Source organism: Telmatherina bonti (assembly GCF_933228915.1).
Source record: "Telmatherina bonti genome assembly, chromosome: 3".
In the NCBI taxonomy this organism is placed as follows: domain Eukaryota; kingdom Metazoa; phylum Chordata; class Actinopteri; order Atheriniformes; family Telmatherinidae; genus Telmatherina; species Telmatherina bonti.
The window spans coordinates 13,810,179-13,831,614 of record NC_136621.1 but is presented as its reverse complement, the minus strand read 5'-3'; the positions used below and the strand labels follow the sequence as shown (position 1 = coordinate 13,831,614).

General features: G+C 39.2%; 3 protein-coding genes across 4 annotated transcripts in view; 1 reads left to right on the top strand and 2 right to left on the bottom strand.

Annotated features, from left to right (window-relative positions):
* The first annotated feature begins 1,695 nt into the window (after nucleotides 1-1,695).
* Nucleotides 1,696-14,055, top strand: LOC306774934 (phosphatidylinositol 5-phosphate 4-kinase type-2 beta-like). The gene is made up of 10 exons (XM_079265126.1): nucleotides 1,696-2,255; nucleotides 5,390-5,487; nucleotides 7,179-7,275; nucleotides 7,396-7,548; nucleotides 7,791-7,937; nucleotides 9,220-9,258; nucleotides 9,679-9,792; nucleotides 9,977-10,238; nucleotides 10,427-10,530; nucleotides 12,948-14,055. Exons 1-10 carry the CDS (start codon nucleotides 2,112-2,114, stop codon nucleotides 13,026-13,028), a joined length of 1,239 nt encoding a protein of 412 aa, XP_079121252.1. The 5' UTR covers nucleotides 1,696-2,111; the 3' UTR covers nucleotides 13,029-14,055.
* Nucleotides 14,056-14,769: 714 nt separating this feature from the next.
* On the bottom strand, nucleotides 14,770-17,825 carry psmb3 (proteasome 20S subunit beta 3). Of its 2 annotated transcripts, none has more exons than XM_079264829.1 (6): nucleotides 17,694-17,825; nucleotides 16,749-16,933; nucleotides 16,388-16,495; nucleotides 16,092-16,269; nucleotides 15,200-15,294; nucleotides 14,770-14,927 (listed from the first exon to the last, which is right to left on the bottom strand). In XM_079264829.1, the coding sequence occupies exons 1-6, from the start codon at nucleotides 17,694-17,696 to the stop codon at nucleotides 14,879-14,881; spliced, it is 618 nt and encodes a 205-aa protein (XP_079120955.1). In that variant the 5' UTR covers nucleotides 17,697-17,825; the 3' UTR covers nucleotides 14,770-14,878. The 2 variants fall into 2 exon arrangements, with proteins under 2 accessions (XP_079120955.1, XP_079120956.1); XM_079264830.1 differs by having other exon boundaries at nucleotides 16,155-16,269.
* A 669-nt stretch (nucleotides 17,826-18,494) lies between these two features.
* The window catches only part of cwc25 (CWC25 spliceosome associated protein homolog), a 7,632-nt gene continuing 4,690 nt past the window's right edge, over nucleotides 18,495-21,436 (bottom strand). Inside the window, exons 7-9 of the mRNA XM_079261136.1 lie at nucleotides 20,895-21,100; nucleotides 19,447-19,614; nucleotides 18,495-19,342 (exon numbers count right to left, since the gene is read on the bottom strand). Of these exons, the coding sequence (XP_079117262.1) occupies nucleotides 19,231-19,342; nucleotides 19,447-19,614; nucleotides 20,895-21,100 (486 nt within the window). The 3' untranslated portion in view covers nucleotides 18,495-19,230. The remainder of the gene's footprint in view (nucleotides 19,343-19,446; nucleotides 19,615-20,894; nucleotides 21,101-21,436) is intronic.

Below are 21,436 nucleotides of genomic sequence, written 5' to 3'. Positions count from 1 at the left end.
TCTTAGCACGGTGTGTCCTTAAAACATTTGAGGAAACTGGACAAGTGAAAGCAAAAAGAAGAAATATCAGTCCTATAAAACTACAGCACATGAAAGATATATCTGGACCTTGAGGTTATTTACTCATTTTTGGCACAGCCTCATCAGAAATGGTCACCATACAGAGATGTCTGTCAAGAAGTCGTTAAGGAAGGGAAACTAGAAAAATGCTGAAGTATCGAGGACTGGACTGAAAAGCAGTGTGCTTTATGAACCCAGAGTCCAGACCTCAACACTGTTGAAGCAGTTTGGGAGTATCTGGACAAAGAGAGGGACAAACGGTAGCAAACACACAAAGAGGATCTTTCAAGAAGCAAGAAGAATTATTCCTAAAGAGCATTCAAAGATATCTACAATGAAACCTACTCACGAATGTCTGTCTTCATTCCAACAGAAACAATGAAAGATGGAGAGAAGATGACCAAAGCCATACAAAATCAATATTTCAAATGTGTTTCATTGTTGTTGTTTGTCCATTATCTTGGATCTTTCTTTTTTTAAACTTTGTTGTAAGTGCAACAGTAAATACTTCCCGCAGTGCCCAGCAGTCATGTTCACAACAGACTAAACACAGAACAAGATGGATATACCAAAAAGCTGGATAGCTGTACTCACTCTCACACACTTGCTGTGTGGAATCTGTTGCAAATTTCAGGGTTCAAGTGCAGTTCAATAATAAGCAGAGGCTTTAACCGTTTATGGGGCACGTGACTATTTTTTATCACTTTGTTTTCTTTCATATTTAGCATGAAACTTTTTTTTTTCTTTAGTTAATGTAACAACAGAATGGATGCCTTGGTACATACCAGAAGGACAAATAGGTTAAAATTTCCATAATCAAGGTATTTCATTGAGTGCCCTATAAAGGGTTAAAGAACAAAAATCACACGATCAGAAACTAAAATAGCTATATTTCATAAATATATAAATAAATTATAGATAATATAAATTATTTTGGAAGTCTTCACTGACCAGTTTCAAAGAATTCAGTAAATATAAACAGATTCAGAATTTTCTGCAACACATTCAACAAAGTCAACTTTGGTGTTTCATCATGGCATCTTTTAATCATTTAATTATCATTTCATTTATTGGCTGCAAGCCATTGTTATAGTAGATGTCTTTGGTAGCCAATGAGTTAATAAGGTTTCAGATGTTTAACAGTCAGTGGATTTAAGAGCTGATGGATACGGGACCTGACAGAAGTCATTAACAAGTTTAGAGAGAAGGAGGGAAAAGAAGAGTTTGTACAGTTCTAACAAAATAGAAACTCTATATTTAGCCTAAGAGGCTTTATTCTTCAACAGAGTCTGAACCCTTTTAGACAAGCTTTCATGTCATTTCTTCAGGTTGTCTTTTGGAATAGTTTTTTTCTGGCATATGGCTCGACTCTTTTGCATAGAAATGAAGTCAAATTCTAATCAGAAAATGTTTTATACTGCAACAGTAATGTGATTATGTAATGTAGTCTGACAATAGTTTATTTTTGTAATCTGATTACGTAATCCAGATTACTTTTAATCTCTTGCAGCCTGGCAGCCACAACCCACCAGACCCGCCTGGTTAAAGGAGGACATGCATGCAGCGCTGGCGGCCTGCAGGGGGCGCTGTTGACTGAAAAGCGCAGCGCAGACTCCATCTTGAGGAGACCCTGAACGCAGCGCTTGGCTGGCCGCGGATGACAACAATATTTTGGCACATCATGAGGGGATTACTCACTTCTAAGTAAAACGGCACCACACCAGTTTTGGGTTGCAAAGGCTTTCAGTGGCAAGAAGAGGGGAGCTGCCCAGCGACAGTCGACTGCTGCGGGCTGTTTTTAAAGGCGGTAGCCCGATGGCTGGCTAGCTGCTCTCCGGACTCCACCGCGGCCTGCTCGGGAGGAGTAAGGGTGGTGACGGCGCAAAATGCTCCACCGCTGACTCCCAGCGGATCAGCCAACCTGCACACAGACGCACTGAGAGTCGGACGGCAACCACGATGCACTTTTAGTTGCTCTTATCCTTACGATTTTTGTTTGTTTTTCTTGCGTGACCCGACTGTGAGCGCCGTGTGAACTTCCAGCCGCAGACATGTCATCCAACTGCACCAGCGCAGCGGCCATCAGCGCCAGCAAAACCAAGACGAAAAAGAAGCATTTTATAGGACAGAAAGTGAAATTATTCCGCGCAAGTGAGCCCATTCTCAGCGTTTTAATGTGGGGTGTCAACCATACGGTAAATACATCTCCAGTGTCTCGGTGTGGCTTATGTTTTGATTTAGCTAGCCTGTTAGCTTGTTAGCCAGCTGTTCTCATCTGTCAAACCAGCTGATGTTTTTCATTTGGTCATGTGGTTTGTTCATTTTTCTTGATAGATCTGTTTTTTTTTTTTTTGTTTTTTTACTTGCCTTTCGACTTTAATATGTTGGCTGTCTGAATGTTGAGTCGTTCTCACACTTTGTGGTGAGCTGCTAGCTGGTCTGATCTTTGCATTTTGCAGGGATTTTAGCTGCATCTGCGGAACTTCCCAGCATTTCTCCACGACAGGTTGTGGGTTTTTAATAATAATCAGGGCTCAGGAGGGGGGGAGGAGGGTTAATCTGCAATCATAGATTATGGATTGTGCAGTGTTTTTGTTGCCGAGTCGTGAGCTGGGTTTCTGTAGTGCAGGCATGAGATGGGAGGGGTGTGACAGGCAGCCGGAGCAGCAGGTTACACCGATTTTCAGCTGCAGACAGCTGCCTGCCCATTGTTAACAATGAAGCCAGCTCCTGGCTTGCATTTACAGCTGCTGCCCTTATCTTTTGCGTGTAGTTGCTACAGCTTAATCTATCCCATCATTTGACTATAAATAGAGCAGAAAATCTATCGCATTCACTTTTTTTTTGGCTGAGGCTGCCTGTGGCTATGAAAAGCTTGGTGAAGGGCAGATTGGACACCAATGATGGATGGAGAGGGTTGCACCAGCAGTCTGGATTTGCCTAATGTGCAGTAACTGTTGCACTCTTGCACAGCTTGATTGATGCGTAAAAAGCTGCCTCTCAGGCAGGAACAGATTACTGAGCAGGCCTACTTGGCAAAGCCCCAGGAGCTCATATTTTAGGGGGGCCATGGTCTTAACAACAGACGTAAAATAGAGTCCCCAAAGAGGCATGAAACGCTTAAATGAAAAGACAGAAAAATCAATGCTGCGTGGCATAATTGCCCCCAAAAGAGGCTCTAAACAATTTTAAATTACTACATAAAATAAATTCACAAGGAAAAATGACAAAAGTGGAAGAAAGTATTCAAGATATTGAGACATAGTTGAAGGCAAACACATCCAATATTATCATACATAACAGAGCACAAACAAAATGACATAAAACCACTTCATATTGGTTTGCATGTTTTCTGTGTTCTTCAGCAGGATGTTTTTAACCATCAGTAGGATGAGTAATTGCAGTCTTTTACTCATCTCTGTGATTCTGGAGTTTAGTAACCTGTTCACACACTCAGATGTTACAAAAGTCTTTTGATTGCAAAGAAGTGAATTTGTGCAGACTTGGACAACTGTTGGTCCGTCGTTGACACAAAAATGGCTTTTTCTCCATCCAGCTTCTTCTTCGCAATGCATGCATGCTGCTACAGAATTAAGGAAGCAGCTAATGATATGTTTATAGCTGCAGCATCTCCTGCGTTCAGCGGATGAACTTTGGGTGTGTGGGTGCAGCACACAGGCCTGATGATTTGAGGTGTGGGTGTGAGGCCGATTGAAGACATCAAACAGACTTCGCTTCAAAGCCCTCCTCTTCCAGTCAGAACTTGTATACATATTTAATAACAGTGATGCTGGAGAATTTGGAAAGCAATCAGTTGGAGTTGAAGTGATTTCTGCACCATCACTAAGGTTTTTACACAGATGACATTGTTGTTCACTTAGATTGTTTCAAATTAGACCTTTTTGTTCTTTCACTTACCTCAACCTTTGCATATAAGGGAAATGACCAAACAGGATTGAATAGAGGTTTAGATATCTGCGAATGAACACAGGAGGTTGATAGAGATATTTCACTGTCCTATGAAAACTATTAATTCATTTTGAAGTTGATGGGCACAAAAGTAGAGACAGGACCATGTATACTGTGCAGCATCCACTTTTCTGTGAACAGCGGTCAGTAAATGCTGGGAACTGAGAACAGCGGCTCTATTTGGGGATATGAATATTTTACACTTTCTAAGTGATCTGGTCTGACCTGATCTGATCGTACTCTTGTAATACAAAATGATTCCTGCTGTAATATGCAAGTGTTTCCTGAAGAAGATGTCATCTGGATGGGAACATATGTAAAACTGAGGGCTAATAATAACAAGCCAGATGGCCCTTCTGCTCTTTAGTCAGGAGGATGCAGGATCCCTGATTTCCAAAACAGAATGCTGATGAGTCTGACCTCGGAAACGTTTCCCACTTTGCCTCTGTAAATTTTAAATGAGCTTTGGTCCAGAGAAGACAGCAGTGTTTCTGGATCCTGTTCATATTTGGATTATTCTTTGCATGATGGAGTTTTGACCTGCATCTGGGGATTTCGCTGTGACTTGTTTGGAACATTTGCTTCTGAAATCATGCCTGGTTTTAATTCACAGGATCTTTTTTATATCATTTAGCACAGATGATTTTCACAGATTCTGGCTTTGCAATGTTACACCGAGGTAGATTTTTGTGTAGGAGCTCTGCGCGGCTGTAGTTCAGGAGGAAGAGAAGTCGTATATCAACCGGAAGGTCGGTGGATCAGTTTCCAGGCTTCCTCTGACTACATGCCTATGTGCCCTTTGGCAAGACACTGAACCCTGCATTGCCCCCTGATGTGTCTATTAGGGTAGGACTGTGTGTGTGAATGTGAAGCGCTATATAAATGTACAACTCGTAGCCTGTTGTTGCTTTTTGTTGGTTTAATTGACATGTTTCACAGCTTTTTCGGTATTGGAGTTTTAGCTCTTTATTTTTCGCCGGCATGTTTTTAATGATCCATGTAATCTCTTCAGAGGTTTTTCAGAGTTTCATCAGTGTGAACGTTTGCTCTGGATGTGTTTTTGCAGATAACATCGGTGTCTGGAGACTTAGCAGCGACATCAGCTAGAAAAACTGTCTGCATGTTTTCTGGTCTCAGAATTAATCAGTGGTGCTTGTAAACACTGGCTTTAACTGGTGATGCAGATTGATTTTAGATGCTGTGCTGAGCTGCTGGTAAAAGTCGGCTTTTCTCTATGCTGTGGTGGAAAATAGCAAATGAAACTTTCCTCGTTGTAAATAGTTCTGCAGTCTTTTGCTTTCTGTGACAACCAGCTCTTTTTTTTTATATCTCTGTTTGTGTCTCTGCTTCTCTCCTTCAGATTAATGAGTTAAGTAATGTGCCTGTACCAGTTATGCTGATGCCAGATGACTTTAAAGCCTACAGTAAGATCAAAGTGGACAACCACCTATTTAACAAGTAGGTACATCAGTGTGTGTGCCGTCCGTTTTTTTTAACGGTGAAGGCTGTAACAGTGTGAACAAACCAGCTCAGTTTGTTACTGTGAAAGAGCTAAAAAGTTCTTCCTTTTATAACATTTATTTTTTTCTGTGTAATATATTGTATTTTTAATCTGGATAATAAAAATCACAGATTGAACTTCTTAAAAATGATAGGACTCAAAATGAAATGACTTAGGATGAACAAATCAGCACTTGACAGGATTTTTTAAACCTCCTGCAGTTTGTTTTTGTGTTTGTTTTTAATACACCTGTCATTAGCATGCAGTTGGTGCAGCGTGTTGCTCGGCTGTAGTGCCTCTAAGGCCTGCACGGTGCTGTTTATCTCGGATGTAGATGGCATTTCTGTTGGTCTTACAGCAGAATAATACTGTTTTCTAATCAATGTCAAGGAGATCTATAAGGATCTTTGCTGTTTTTGGCTGTTTGAACAACAGTAGTAGGAAAACTTGGATTGTTGAAATAGGTAAATACAACAAAGGGAGGCCTTTACTTCATAAATATTGCTCCTGTCTGATTTCGGGAAATCTGCTGTGCCTCAGGCAGGTGCAATGTCATGTCAATAATATGTTAATACAAGATGATTCTATTAGAAACACTAGATTTTATTCCCAGCAACGACACTACCGTAAATTCTGGTAAAAAAGTTGTCAATGCAGCATTAAATGCGACGTATACGTGTTGTAAACAAGCTTAACATAGCGCAAACAGGTACACAAGGTAACCGCATTTACACAGAACATTTCACGTACAAGACAAGTAAATATGTTTTACCTGTAAATAAAACATTAAAAGCATTAAAGCTGTTTGCAAAAACATTAAGAATAGGAGAATTACAAAGAGGAAAATTAAATGAAAAACAGAACCAGACCTCTTCATCTTGGCAGAAAAATGTCCATGTCTGGTCATCCAGTTCTGTGACGTTGTACATCAAAAATTTCCCAAACTTCATCACCGTTACTGTTTCTGTTCCTTCAGAAATCCTGCTGTAAACTTATAATAAAGTGCTATCATCATCCTAAAGTCCTGTTTCTATACATGATTTCGTTCATGCGCATCACCACTTACAACAGATCACCACCTCATTTAAGCAATTCATTAGTTTTATCGTAATTAATTAGTTAATGTTAAAGGATTAAAATCAAAGGGGCTAATTTGTTCTGCGAGTAAATGACTCATTGAGAAATGTGACATTATTTTCTCTTATTAGGGCAACGTTTTGACCAGAAAACACACAAACAGATCACGTGCACCGCGTCCTGCAGCCAATACAACATACAAAATAGGAAACAACCTTTGCAAATTTTCCAGCGTGTGTGTGTTTCTTTTGCGGTTTGTTTAGCCATACAACATGGTTCGTTGACCTGTTTACTATATGTCGGGTCACCAGAAGAATTGATCCTGTTTTGTAAACACAGGATTCAAACTGAGGCATCAATGCAGTTTTAAGTAGCTGAAAAGACACCGCACCAACACCTCAACCAGTGAGGATTTTGTCCAGTTAAAGGAAATGATGGTTGAAATGGAAACTTAAAACTTTCAAGCTTGAAGGACAAATGCAGAAATGAATGCAGCGGTCGTGAAACAAACATGACCTTATGAGCTCTGATCTGTTTCATTAACTGTGTGTCTCTGTCTCTTCCCCATCAGAGAAAACCTGCCTAGTCGCTTTAAGTTCAAAGAGTATTGTCCCATGGTGTTCAGAAACCTGAGAGAGAGGTTCTGCATTGATGACCAGGACTACCAGGTCAGAAGCTTGTTGCTGAAAGAGTCAGCAGACACCAGTAAAAGAAACACAGTGCCTATTTGTCAGAGTAAAAGTATGTTTTTGCTGTGAAAATGAGACTGTACATTTTTTCTCTGGCAGAACTCTCTGACTAGGAGCGCTCCGCTCAACAGCGATGCCCAGGGTCGCTTTGGCAACCGCTTTTTGTGCAGCTACGACCACCGCTTTGTAATCAAAACCGTGTCCAGTGAAGACATTGCTGAGATGCACAACATCCTAAAGAAATATCACCAGGTATTTACCTTTACAAAGCTTTACCTTAACAGATGTTGAAATTCGTGATTGTCAATCTGTGAAAATGCCCTCAAATCTCTTCTTGTTAGCAGGAGTCGAACTTGCATATAAATGAAGCAGCACAGTAGAAATGACTGGAGTAGAGCTGCGCTGAGCTTTAATCATTCCTCTTGCTGAATATTTGATTCCTCACTCCTACACTTCCAGTTACACTCTGCGCTCTCCTCCTTGATTGTTCTCAGTTTATAGTGGAGTGTCATGGCAACACGCTGCTCCCTCAGTTTCTGGGCATGTACAGGCTAACAGTGGACGGCGTGGAGACGTACATGGTGGTGACCCGGAATGTATTCAGCCATCGCCTCACTGTGCACCGCAAGTACGACCTCAAGGTAGGATTTACTGCTTATAGGCCACCTTTGAGGCTCTACTGTCTGACCAGAGCCTGCAAAACCATTTAAATGGAGCTGATGATGCCTAAAGGACTGTTAAGTGATAAAAGTGGTCATATTCACCGGTTAACGTGTTTTATAACATGCAGTCAAATTTAATTTCTGAAAAGGGTTTGAATTTAATATTAAAGGAGTTACAATCAAGTACAGCATTGACCTGTTGAGACGTCCGGCTGAGTCACATGACCAAGAACAAAATTGCAGCCTTTATTCATAGATTTATTTTGAATCATTATGATCATACAAACAGCTTTTCATGACTTGATACTGATTCTAAATTATTGTTAGATTTTAATATTATAGAAAAGAAATAAACCAAACAATCAGATGTTCTATTATGTTTAATAAAGTAAAAGAAAATAAACGGGATTCCCTCATTTTTTATAGAAGTGGTTTGTTTTTATTTCATATGGAAAACTATTATTTATGTTAAGGGATGAACATGAATGTTTCTGTATGAAAATGAGTTGCATCAAACTCTACGAATCTGTGTGTGCAATTGTCTTATAAGGAGAAGATTCACACCTTTTAATGTCAACAATGAAGCAAATCCCTTAATATTTGCGCCAGTCTTATTAAGAGTTATACCATACAGCCAGAATTTAAACATCACATCTAAAGCTTCACATTTATACACGTGGTTGTTCTGAAATTCAAGCTTGTAGAACCTGCGAAGAACACCCATGCAGCATGATGGAGGCTAAGGTGGCCCACCAACATGTACGCCACTCATAGCCTGGTTGAATAAAAAAAGACATCTTTGGATTTCTTTTTAAAAAAAAAAGAAAAAAAAAAGACTAAACCAGCGTAATTTCAGAGCGACCGCCATCTCTTTTGTTTTGCTCGTTTCATCTGTGTTTCATCTTTTTTTTATCTACTTTCCTTCGAACTTGCCATCTTAAATACAACCTTTTCCCTTCTTAGAAATACCTTTGGTCATTTAAAGTTCTGAAAAGACTCGTTGTGGCGTCGCGATATTTAGAGATTATAATAAACTTAAAAGCAGCACATTGATCACACACTTCTTTTATCAATCGAATCCTTGGTGACACACTCCTCCTCCCCTTCCAGGTACCCTGAAAAGAAAACGGACTCTAATATTGACAGTTTAAAAAAGAAAAAACGCTGTCTGGGTTTAAAAGCTTGATATGCTAACAATTCCTCTGATGTATCCTCCGCTGCTCTCAGATCTATTTATGTTCTTACTTCCCTCCACTTCTAGGGTTCTACAGTCTCCAGGGAAGCCAGTGACAAGGAGAAGGTATGCTTTATTTCTGTGTGCTGACAGCTTCAGACACGATGGGACAAAAATAAACACCCTTAGCTCACCCACAAACAAAGCTGTCAAATGACAGCGAAATTAAGGAGAAAGCAGATGCATTTTAGTGCCACTTTGTGCACCAGCCCCATGCGGTCAGTGCTAAAAGCAGGTGTGTGTCAGTAAAGAGTCATTAAGTTTCAGGTTTTCTTGAGCGGTTTTGTTTGTCTTTTCAGACCAGGACACGCTAGAGGTGTAAATCCCCGTGTAGCTGTTAATATTCAGATACTTAATGTATAAATAATCATTTTGAGACACTCTGAGTCTCAGGTGACTTTAAAAAGCAGCGGGGATAATTTAAATAAATGTTTTAATGCAGACCAAAATGTTTCCTGCTTCACGTTAGCATTTCTTCTCCCTTAGGCTAAAGAACTTCCCACTTTTAAAGACAATGACTTCCTGAATGAAGGCCAGAAGCTGCAGATCGGAGATGACAACAAGAAGTACTTTTTGGAGAAGCTAAAACGGGATGTTGAGGTAAGAAACACATCCGGGTTTTTAACCCGAGTTGTTTGCAGGAATTCAAAGGAGTGTTTGTGCTAGCAAAGTGTTTGACATGTTAGCTTTTCTATTGGCCAGTCCTGCGTCAGACACTGAAATCCAAACATGCCAATAAGACCTCTAAATATTTTTATCTGTGCATTTTTTTTTTTTTTAATAGTTTCTGGCCACCTTGAAGATCATGGACTACAGTCTCCTGGTGGGAATCCATGATGTAGAGCGGGCTGAGCAGGAGGAGATGGATGTAGAGGGTACAGGAGAGGAGGAGGAGTATGAAAATGACGGAATGGGAGGAGGCGTGCTGACGGGCTCCTTCGGCACGCCTCCGGACAGCCCTGGAAATCCGCTGAACTGTGGGGGATTCTTCGGCCCCGGAGAGTTCGACCCCTCTGTGGATGTTTACGCAATCAAGAGCCACGACGGTGAGCGTCGTTTTCTCAGCAGACTTAAAATATGCCGGCAGAGTTGCTGTAGAAGTACGAGATGAATAGCACGTTCTTCCGCTTTAGTTACATTTATTGCATAGAAATTAATTTTAAGTACTGAAAGGTACTGCGAACCTTAATGGTGCAGAAGTGAGGAAAACTTTGACTCATGTATCTTGTTGCAGGTGCTGTGAAGAAGGAGGTATACTTCATGGCTATTATCGACATCCTTACGCATTATGACGCAAAGAAAAAAGCTGCACACGCTGCCAAAACTGTGAAACATGGGGTGAGTTTTAAAACATGATGGTCCTTTCTTTGTCCAGACGACATTTCAGCATTTCAGAAGACCTTTCCACTCCTACACCCGTTAAACATTTCTAACTGTGCCACTATTGGACGCTTTTAGCGGTCTCGTGGTAAAGACTGAATTTCTCTGAGATCTGAACCTGGTGTGGTTTTATGCATGACGTTTGGAGGAAAACCTTGGTGTTTAATTCGTGTTTAAAAGCTGCATTAGTGAAAAACAAACATATTCAGATGATAGAAACACACACACACCAGCATCAGTGGGTTGACTTATGAGACTGATTGGGTCGTGTGTTGTTCCACCCTCCCAGTCCAGCAGGTCTAGTTGGTGGCAGAAACAGTGTTAGAGGCTCTCATACACAACAGCAGGCATTGCCAGTACTTATGGTGAAACATATTTGAGCTAAATATAATAATAGCCCTGACATAACCTATAGGATTAATGGTAAACACCATGTTGACCCAAGTATTCAGTGTCAATAAAAATTTGTTGCGTCAGATGTCAAATATGTCAGATGTCTTCGCATGTATCAGAAATATTAGCATTTTAAGCTTTTGTGTAGTTACAGCTGTAAAGGGAAGTACTAGAATAAAAAGATATTTCATCCCCAGCTGAAACACTGTTTATCAGACAAAAGAAATTTGAAATGACAATTATTTTCATAGTTTTGATTCTCCACTGAATGGAAGCTGCAAACAAGGATGTTAAAGTCAACCAGATAAGCAGGTACTGCTCCTTAAGGCTGGGCAATAAAAACACAAAGAAATCACGCACGTTATCTCCTTCAACAAAGGAAAAAAACATAGGGAAAATATTCTGCTGTTCAACCAAGTGGTCATTTAAATAGTCACGTTTCCAAGGTGTCCATTGTTTCCAGTGACAGCTGGTACTTTTTGGTTTGTGTTAATGTCAGATTTAGGGTTTTTTGTGCTGAAAGTTGAGCTGTGTCCCAATAATTTTAGCTGCTTTGCAGAGGCCAGGAGAGAAAAATGAGTACTTATAGTCATTTAGAAACCATCATGAAAGAGATGTAACCAATTCGTCCATGTCACTAAAATATTACAGTAGTTCCTTTTATTTAAAGTACGCCAATAAAGTTACTGTAACCAGTTGTGCCACTTAAAAAAAAAAGAAAAGATGAGCTGGCAGCGCTGACGGTGAGGTTGTATAAGACAATGTTAGATTGATTGGAAGAAAACAAAAATCCCATCAATATAACGTGATATGGTTCTTTTTTTTGTCACAGCTCTATGCTTCTGTAATGTTGAATACATGAATACAGTAAAACCCAAACTGCAATAAGCAGGCTGTCACTACAGTAAGTGAAACCAAACAGAAAACAAAAAGGGAAAATAAAAGAAAACTATAAATGTTGTGCTGTCATTAGTAAAAATATAAGCAAGGATTAAACAACTCGGATCTGTACGGTTTACACAGGGCATTAAAACTGTGTATTGCACAGTTCTGAGTTGTTTAATCTGCTGATACCATGATTACCCACTGTAAGCATTTAATAACTTTTTTTTATTTTTTATTTTTTAAATAAACGTACTGAATAATGTTGGAGCAAAAGTATAGCAACCATTTTATGTTTACTTTCATGTAGTTTTTATGCTTAAGAAAAAAATCAGCTGATCAGAACCAATTGTTTGTGTTGCTATGGTGACGTCTGTAACTGAGTGATATAACTGTTTTAACTTGCTGGACTAGGTGTACATGCACACCAGCGGGTGTTAAGTGGTCCCTGATCATAATATAAGGGTGGGGGTATCATATAGAGTCATCAATATTTTCCACGTTAAAATCAGCTGACTGTCCAAAACCTTCAGAGAGATATTAATTGTTGTAAATTATATTTTTTATGAGAAAGACCGGAGACTGTACACTTGTTCGATGACTGTGCTGAATGTTATTTATAGCTGATCCAGGTGCCAACACTGTGTGCTGATTTCGTCAGTGCATTTTATTTTGAAACATCTTTTATAGTGTTGTAATGCAACTTACTTTGAAAGTGTAGGTTTCTGTCTGCCTTATGGTGAATTTGAAACACTATATATTACCTTTATTAACCAAACTGGATGTATTTAATGTTTCCATTTGTTTTTCTTAATAGCGCTGCAGAAAATTGGCATTTGCTTGTTTGTTGATTTGTAAACTAAATGTAGCCTAATGTTGCCTCTGTAAATCTCAGTAAAGTGTCTGATTGGCTGCTGTTGTGGATCCAAAGATCCCTCTTTTTTTGTCGCTTAACATCTTTGGGGTTTATATGTAAATTTAGATTTAACCTTTTAAAAAGAATTATGGACTTGAATTCTGTCAAGCATGAAAAACAATGTGATCATCACGGCCATATTTTCTCCATTGACTTCTGTCCTCTATTTTTTTCTACTTGTCAGGCAGGGGCCGAGATCTCAACGGTGAACCCGGAGCAGTACTCCAAACGATTCTACGAGTTCATGTCCAACATCTTGTCATAAACTCATCCTCCAGTCCAGCCAGTCACCTTCAAGTCACAGTTCTGTCAAACCGCAATCTGAGTGTAGGTCCATCTCTTCATGCCTCCGTCTGTCTTTTAAAAAAAAAAAAAAAAAAAAAAAAGTGATAAAATACAAACAAAAAAAACATGTAACATCCTCCTGCAGCCGGCACCTGTCTGGTCAGTAGGGATGTACAAAGCTTGTTACACTTTCCCCAAACCACCGCCACCTCTTCCTCACTTTGTGAAACCCCTCACTGACTTATCCATTTATCTCCTTGTCAGTTTTTTTTTTTTTTTTTTTTTTTTAAAAGAAAGATGTATCTGCTCTCCACCTTGTTGCTCCTCACGCCAGCACGGAAACTGTCTCACTAATGCCTTGAACAAGTGTGTCAGCTTCAACAGTTACTAGTACGTTAGTAGTCTCTTCAGTTTTTGTTCATGTTGTTGTTCCTATCATTTCTATTAAACACACACAGATGTAAACAAAGATGCAGGATGGTCGGATTGCATGACAACTTCTTGGACAGTCGCCATCGGGCTTCTCAGAAAAAAAAAAAAAGGTTAAAAGTTCTGCTGACAAATTGGGGATTAACACATTAACATGTTCTGATGTATAAAGTAAATGAATGCAATATCAAAAATGCATGGCTGACATGTACGAGACTCCACCAGTTGTAACATCAAACCACTGAACTTAGCATCTGAGTGTTATGACGAAAACAACAAAAAGGAAAAAAAAATTGGTGTTTGAATGTTACGTTGCCATATTGTTTTTGAATATTTTTAAAATTTAACCGTGAGCTTGGTGGAGGTTGGTTTCAGATAATAAAAAAAAATATTCACGTAAAAAGGGGAATTCTGCAGCAAATACTTGTTTTATTACCATAAGGATCATTTTTATATCTTGTTTACATTAATGTAGCAATTTTGTGTTTGTATACAGTATTGTTTTGTTACCAACAGACATTAGGAAAAAAAAGTTACTTGAAAATGATTCATTGCATATTAAAGGGAGTTTTCTTGTTTTTGGTGTCTTGATTTGTCTGTTATAATGTACTTGTTACACTTTATGGAGTTAAATAAGTCATAGTAGTGACAGCCACATATAACAGGGTTGTGTAAACAAATTGTGAGTGATGTTGGGTACTTGCAAGTATTGATGTGCTTTAAAGTGGAAAATTTACTGTTTTCTACAAGCACTTAAAGATGGCTTGTATTTCCTTTAATTTTTTTTTTTTTTTTAACTTGTCATTAAAGTCTTAAAATAAATCTTATTTTTGCATTTAAAAAAAGTTGACAACTTCTGGTTTCGGGTTTTGCAATACACCATCAATGCTTAATGAATATAAAAGCACAATAGACTAATTTTTAGTTAATACAAAGAGGCTGATACACAACCGTACGAGAGCAATTCCTTCCACTATTCCTGGTTTTAGATGTGAAGCTTGACCAGTTGCATAAGTCAGTTTTACCCCTCATCTTACCATTTCTATTTTCAAATCCAATATATTTTGCTTTTATGTATTTTAATTTTAACTAATTTTGCCAGTCTTGTGTTGACTTTTAAGAAAGTTGTAAATAAATTTGCCAGTCCTCTAAAATTTAATTTAAAGCCATATCAGTAGCAGATTTGTGATATATTCAGTTAAATATGATTACCCAGGTTGTACCATCAATCCCATGAGTCACAGGTAAACCCTCCAGATGAAAGTGAGACATCTGCACAGCAAGCACTCATGTTCATTGTGTAAACCTATGTTCATTTATTGAACAAAATAAGAAACAGTTTAAGCAGTTTATCATTTTTACACAAAACAAATTTGTTGCTGAAGTGTAGAGCGAAAAGTTCTAATCCATCCTGGCTTTCAGGGTTCGTGTGGTGATCTTGTCTTTCTCACTGTAATGAAAAGAAAACAGGAGGTTAATGACAGCAGATTGGCAATTTCACTATAATATCAACAGAGCAGCAACATGCAACCAGTTGCTGTGGGTGTAATTCAGTCAAAGATCTGCTTAAAGTGCAGTAACAAGAACAAAACAGGAAAGAAGCAACAAGTGTGCACCCTGTCATATAACCAGGACCAGTAAAAGACATGTGTGGCTATACCTGGATTAACATGACAGTTTCTGCTATAAGACACTGATTGCTTCTGTGTGCACAGTACTCACATGACGTGTACGACAACTCCCATGCCTGACACGGCATCCCTATCAACTGCATTCAGCATTGCCTGGGAGATGGTTTCAAAGAGGTCCTCTGGTTCCTGCATGACCGGCAACATGTCTCATTAGTCCTTTTAAATGCCTTTTCTACTACAGAAAACCTTTGATTACAATCACACACCCCTGCTAGCATCTGCGTCTAATTGATGAGTCCTAATAAAAAATTAGTAGTAGTTGCAAAGTACCAAATCACACAACGGTTCTCCTGGCTGCAACAACAGCTGCCAACTGTACAGGGTGTGTTGCCTCTCCAGGTCAATGCTTGTATTGGCCAAGAGAAAGGATCACATTTCTAATGGGCTACAGCTGCACAATACCATATATCGTTTGGGCATTATCATCGCAATCATCACATTGCACGTCCTACAATGTAGGAGGCAAATGAACTTGATGTTCTTTTCAATTTTGAGTGCACCTGACACACAGGTTTATTGTTTTCCAATGAAAATAAACAAACATTTATGGTAAAACACATTGCACATTATGGAATGAAACATGTATTTAGCACTGAGCACAATAAAGCCAAACAATAAAAGATGACTAGATAACTCAAAAACAGACAAAAACATACTCGCAACATCACAAAAGAGAACTAAGATCATTGCAGGATAATTGTCAAAAAGATGTTACGAGTGCTGTATAACTTAAAGTGCTATCTGTTGAAAATCCCTTTATTTTTTTAATACCACAACATATTTTTGGAGTAAAAAACAAAATGTCAGTTGTTTACAATATTGTGCAGCCATATAATGCGCTTCCTTCTTGGGGTAAAAATCCTTTGTATGTGTGTGTATGCCTCACTAACAAATAGGGAGCTCGAACCATGTGCAATACTAACCATGTCTGGCTCCCACAAAGACTCGCACATGCCGTACATCTGCTCCGAGCAGGTTCCACTCACAACGAAGTCGTCCGTCACCATGGGGCAGCCAATCAAATCCAAGGAACAGATGAAGGGTTCAAAGGTTTTGGGATCTAGTCCTGCAATCACTGGCTCAATGTAGTATGGTCCAAACCTAATGAGACACATAAATAGTTATCCACACAGACTTGTATCCAACTACTGATGCCTTGACATGAACCATGTTCTCTGCAACACGAGTTTTGGATAAACTAAAGACAGAAGACTTTTACCTCCTTTCATACAGCAGGTTTGACACCATGCTCATGAAGGTTTTTGGTTTGATCTGGCGACCCTCCTTCAGCTCATACAGGTTCAGTCTGAATTTAAGCCTTTGAGCTCTTAACACAAGACAGAAAAAAATTATTACAGAGAAATTGCATCTATCTGCTCATCAGTGCTGGCAAATTTCAGATTCAGCTCCACGTCTTGTTGTTGGTGGAAACAAACACTATCAGTCAGTGTGTTAATGAACTTAGACTCAAGGTTTTCACCACAGTTTTGTCTGCCAGTAAACACACCTAAAACGATACATTAAAAAGCTCTAACTAGCCATTGTGATAATGAGGAAAAACACCAATGTTCAACACTCACACTGTCTGAACATCAGTCGCTAGACCAGCCAGCCCAATGTACAATCTTTCTCCCATGGGGAAGATCTTCTGGAAATCTGTGGTGACCATCTGAGCCTGGATGCCAAACCTTCGGTCTGCTGCTATGGCCACACAGTTCTTCCCTCGCATGGCCATGACAGCCCCTCCATTATAGGACATAATAGACTGGATAAAAGACAGAGAGGAGAAACAATTAGTACATCAATTTATTAGTGAAATATAAAGGAAAGACACATCTGATTTATTCAATCTTAAACTATTGTAATTAATCACAACAGATTATGAGTGCATATGTGAAACTTGTGTTCAGACATTTTCCTGACCAAACACTTGTAGCACAAAGGCAATAAGAAATGCTTAAACTACAGACGTACAACGAAAAAGACACAAAATGTCTCATCACCAGTGAAGCACATGGAAATATACATGCAGTATTTATCATTAGGATCATTTAATGATAAGTCTTTGGCTTTGGTCTTTGGCTTTGATCAGGAAAATTAAATGTGCAAAAGTCAAAAGAGGAAATAAGTTTGGCTTTGATCAGGAAAATTAAATGTGCAAAAGTCAAAGAAGGAAATAAGTTGTTAAAGTTTATGTATAAAACGTGTTAGCATTTAACATTAGCATTGTTAGCATTTAACTCAAGCATTTAGCATACCGGATGCTACATTTTATCTATATCTATCTTTCTCAGTTTATTCAGAACACCCTAACGCTAACCCATATCTTAAATGTACAAGTTTTAAATTAAAATATTTAAAATTAATTTAAAGAAAATTAAATAATGCTGATTTTTGAGAGCATGCTAATAGCTCTTAGCTAACTACATTAGCTTAGCCAAACTCCTGTATCATTTAACCAATTTCATGTTCATGTTCAAAATAACCCACAAGCAGATTTGTGGTGTAAAGTGATGCTTTCTTACCATTTTGAAAGTGTTCTTTAAATTTTCTTACGAAGGAAAAACCTGAAAACGCCCTTATTTCTTTACTATTTGAACGACTTCTAGCTTCCCAGAGTGACTATACGATTTAGGAATACAAAGATCACACAAACCCAATGCTTTCTTACGTGACAACGAAGCAGTTATTTGATTGGCCGAGCAGAAGCTTCGTATCAAGCTTTTGCTGTGATTGGATGACTGTGGTGGGCAGGCGTGGCGCTTTTGTAGTTCGGTGGAAGCGTGTTAAAAGTGAAATTAAAACCGGGAGGTTCCTGTAAAACTTTACAAGTGCATTCAAAACAAAGTTTTAAAATGTTTACCCTCCATATGACATAGCTTAATTCAGATAAAATATTTCATGTATATAAATTGATGCAATTTCCTCGTCATTTCAACTAACAATGCTTTTTCTTGGACTTGACACTGTAGGTTGAGTCATGCAAATCCCATACAGTTGTAAAACTTCAAATCATGTTATAATTTAATGTATAAACATAGAATGTGAACATCACAATATCTCTTGTGACTTTTTAAATTTGTACAAAGAAGAGATACATGAAGCAGCTCAAGGAATTTTTTTTTTTTTTTTATACCAGTCACTACTTACAGTAGTACAGAAAATAACAGGCATATATTACAAAAACAGTTTAGATAAAAACAGATCCTATCAGTTTGTAAAAACAAAAACAATATTCTCTACAAAGCTATCATACATTGATCTTATAAATGGAAAATTTTCTCCTAAAAACAGATGACACATCAGGTTTTCAGGATAGAGGACAACCACTGTGGAGTCTGGTCTTTAAAATGGCGTTATATACACTCTGTTGGTGCTCTTCCATTGCATGATACTGTACTGTACCATTCAGTACTTCTTTCTTTTGCTTTGTTTTCTAATAGACTATACCAGGGGTGCCCAGCTCCGGTCCTTGAGACCCACAATCCTGCAGGTTCATCATCTATTCCTGCTCCAGCACACACAACTCAAACTAATCAGTCACTGCGTAGAAACTTATTGGCTGTTGGATCAATAAGGTGTGATGGAACAGGAATACATCAAAAAACTTGTCAGACAGTGGCCCTCAAAAACTGACTTTGGCCATCTCACCGCAAGTGGGACCAGCACAGTGTGTGTAAAGCTGTGGCCACAGACAAGACACACAACTTTACCATTGGTTTGTATTACAGATTTAGTTGAGTGTGTAGCTGTACAGATGTGGATGCACACAGTTGACCAGTCTGACCAATCAACGCAGGGTTTCAATATCATCATCATATGGATCTGCTTGGCTGAGGTCTTACTGAATAAAATGTATCAAATAGTAAAGGCTCCATACAGTGGAAAACCAGAGAGCATGCTGATACCAATGCAATACCATGAATTGGAACACCGTCATGTTTGGGTTCTTCCGCCATCATTCATTCATCTGCTGCCTCAGTGCATTAAAAAGACAGCTGAAGTGACGGGTGGCAGTCTTTATACGTGTTTTCAGTCAGCTCACAAACTCATGTCATGTCCTCATCTTTTCATGAAGTTGTCCAGCGACGCTGCCGTTCTCTGGATGGAGTGAATATTCCTTTTCACTCTGTCCTCTAAAGAAGAGGTGGCAGCACTCTCCAGCTTCATGTTACTGCAAAAGGAAACAAGTTGGTGTTACCGATTGCTCAAAATTAAGCAGTAAAAGATAAATATGTGTATTTAAAATGCACTGGTTTCCCCTGTAACTGAACTTACTGAATAAAGCCAGCATGACGGTCGTGCTTGGCATTTTGCTCCCTCTGCTTTTCTTGCTCGTCTTGCCTCTTGTATCTCCTGACATTATTCTCCCTGTCTTCCTCCCTCTGCTTGGCCTGGTCCATCATCTCACGCCTTTTCCGCTCCAGTTCCTCTGCACACAGTTTCCTACATTTGATAACAGAGATAACATTAGAAAGATTGATAATGATTCAAACAGTAGATTCAGGTCACCTTTAACCAGGGGTGTCCAAATGCGGTCCTCAAGGGCCGATGTCCTGCAGGTTTTTCATGTATCCCTGTTCCAACACACCTGGCTTACATTAAATAGATCCGACAGCCAATGAAGTTCTGCACAATGAGTGCTTCGTGTGAGGGTGGTGGGTTGGAACAGGGATTCATGGAAAACCTGCAGGATATCGGTCCTTCAGGACCGACTTTGGACACCCCTACCTTAAAGTGGAACTATTGTGTGCATTTCAGGCTAATTTATTTTTATTTCTGAGACCAGAAGGGCTGGGATTGATCGAGTTATTGTCACAAATCGCTTTATTTACTTCAGACCGACCCTCTCCGTAGGCAGTCAGATCAGCCTGTGGGCAAAACGAGTGGATTGAGACTCTTCCGCATTAAGCCCCGCCTCCCTCCACTGCACTACATCGGGAGCGCACACCGCACCTGCTTTCGCCGTCATTGTAACATCTCATAAACAGAAGGATTAGGCTAATATGAACTCAATAAAAAACACAAAATACAATGTCAACACATAGCATACAGCCCTACATGTTGGAACCTGAATCAGAGCCTGAAAACGAAGTGGAAAACAGCAACCCACAGCAAGGAATGCAGCAGGATGTCTCTGTTTGGTAAACTCACCAGCCATCGTTGGAAATAACTTCATCCCACGTTTTCCACCCGCCTGATGTATTTGTACATGCCCTTGTTAACCAGTAGAAGGTGACCAATCACCGAACCTTATCCCCCGAGACGTCACAAGGATTTCGAAGAAGAAAAAACTCTCTAAAACGAAGCGTTTTTCGTCGCCATTGAAACCGAACGGAGAGCATGCTGGAACTCAAACTCAAACATGCATTTAGGTGATAAAAAACAGTGCTGTTCACATGTCTGATGAGGATTCAACACTGTAACACTGTAGAAAGCTCAGAAAACTTGAAATACCATAATAGCACCCCTTCAAACTAACGTAATGTCGGGAAGTATAATAATTGAACAATTATTCTTAAGCATAAATGAACTTAACCCCATTTTCTAACATTTTAAACAAACCAGGATGAGATAAAAACATGCCAACTACAGCGACATGAGTACACCGTGGCAAGTACTTATGATTAAGTACTTGCCAGGACGGATAAAATAAGAAATCAGTTAGACGACTTATCCTTCTACACACAAGTGAGGGGGGTTTCTGGAGATCAATCAACTCTTACTTGGACACGTGGTTCCGTTGTCTTTGATAACGCTCCCTCTGTGGGCTAGGAGCTCTGGGCTCCACCTTCTTGTCGCCTCTGTATGACGAGGAAGAGTAGGAGCGACTGTCCTTGTGGTTCCGATGAGGAGAGCATGACCGGCTCCTCTCGCGCTGCGCTGAGTGATTGGATGATGATGAAGTCTGCTGATGTCTGACACCAGGGAGCTGAGAGGAAACACATCACGTGTTGATAGTCTGAACTCTGACAGCATAATACACACTGACTATGGTAACATGTTTAGTTTTTTTTATTCAGAAGTAATTATTCTGAATTAAATCATTCCCAATTAAAAGTATTACTTTTTATTACGTACTTACAAATAACAGACAAAAACAAACTGCACTTCCTGGTTCTTTCTTTGCGGTTACACTATGAAGACCATATAAATACTGTTTTTGCTTCAATTTTGATAATATTTTTTAAGTACCAGCTCAACACAAGCATACTTTTTTAAGCACCTGAAGAGGAGGAGATAAAATAGCAGAAACAGGAGGCGTGAG

Bases quoted from the DNA above. Each gene is read 5' to 3' on its own strand.
- psmb3 (XM_079264829.1), bottom strand. The intron at 16,270-16,387 runs GTAAAAGTCTTC...GTGTCTCATTAG, and splicing joins AACCTGCTGTATGAAAGGAG to GTTTGGACCATACTACATTG. The intron at 14,928-15,199 runs GTGAGTACTGTG...TTTTCATTACAG, and splicing joins GGAGTTGTCGTACACGTCAT to TGAGAAAGACAAGATCACCA.
- LOC306774934 (XM_079265126.1), top strand. From the start codon at position 2,112: ATGTCATCCAACTGCACCAGCGCAGCGGCCATCAGCGCCAGCAAAACC. The intron at 2,256-5,389 runs GTAAATACATCT...TCTCTCCTTCAG, and splicing joins TGTGGGGTGTCAACCATACG to ATTAATGAGTTAAGTAATGT. The intron at 5,488-7,178 runs GTAGGTACATCA...CTTCCCCATCAG, and splicing joins GACAACCACCTATTTAACAA to AGAAAACCTGCCTAGTCGCT.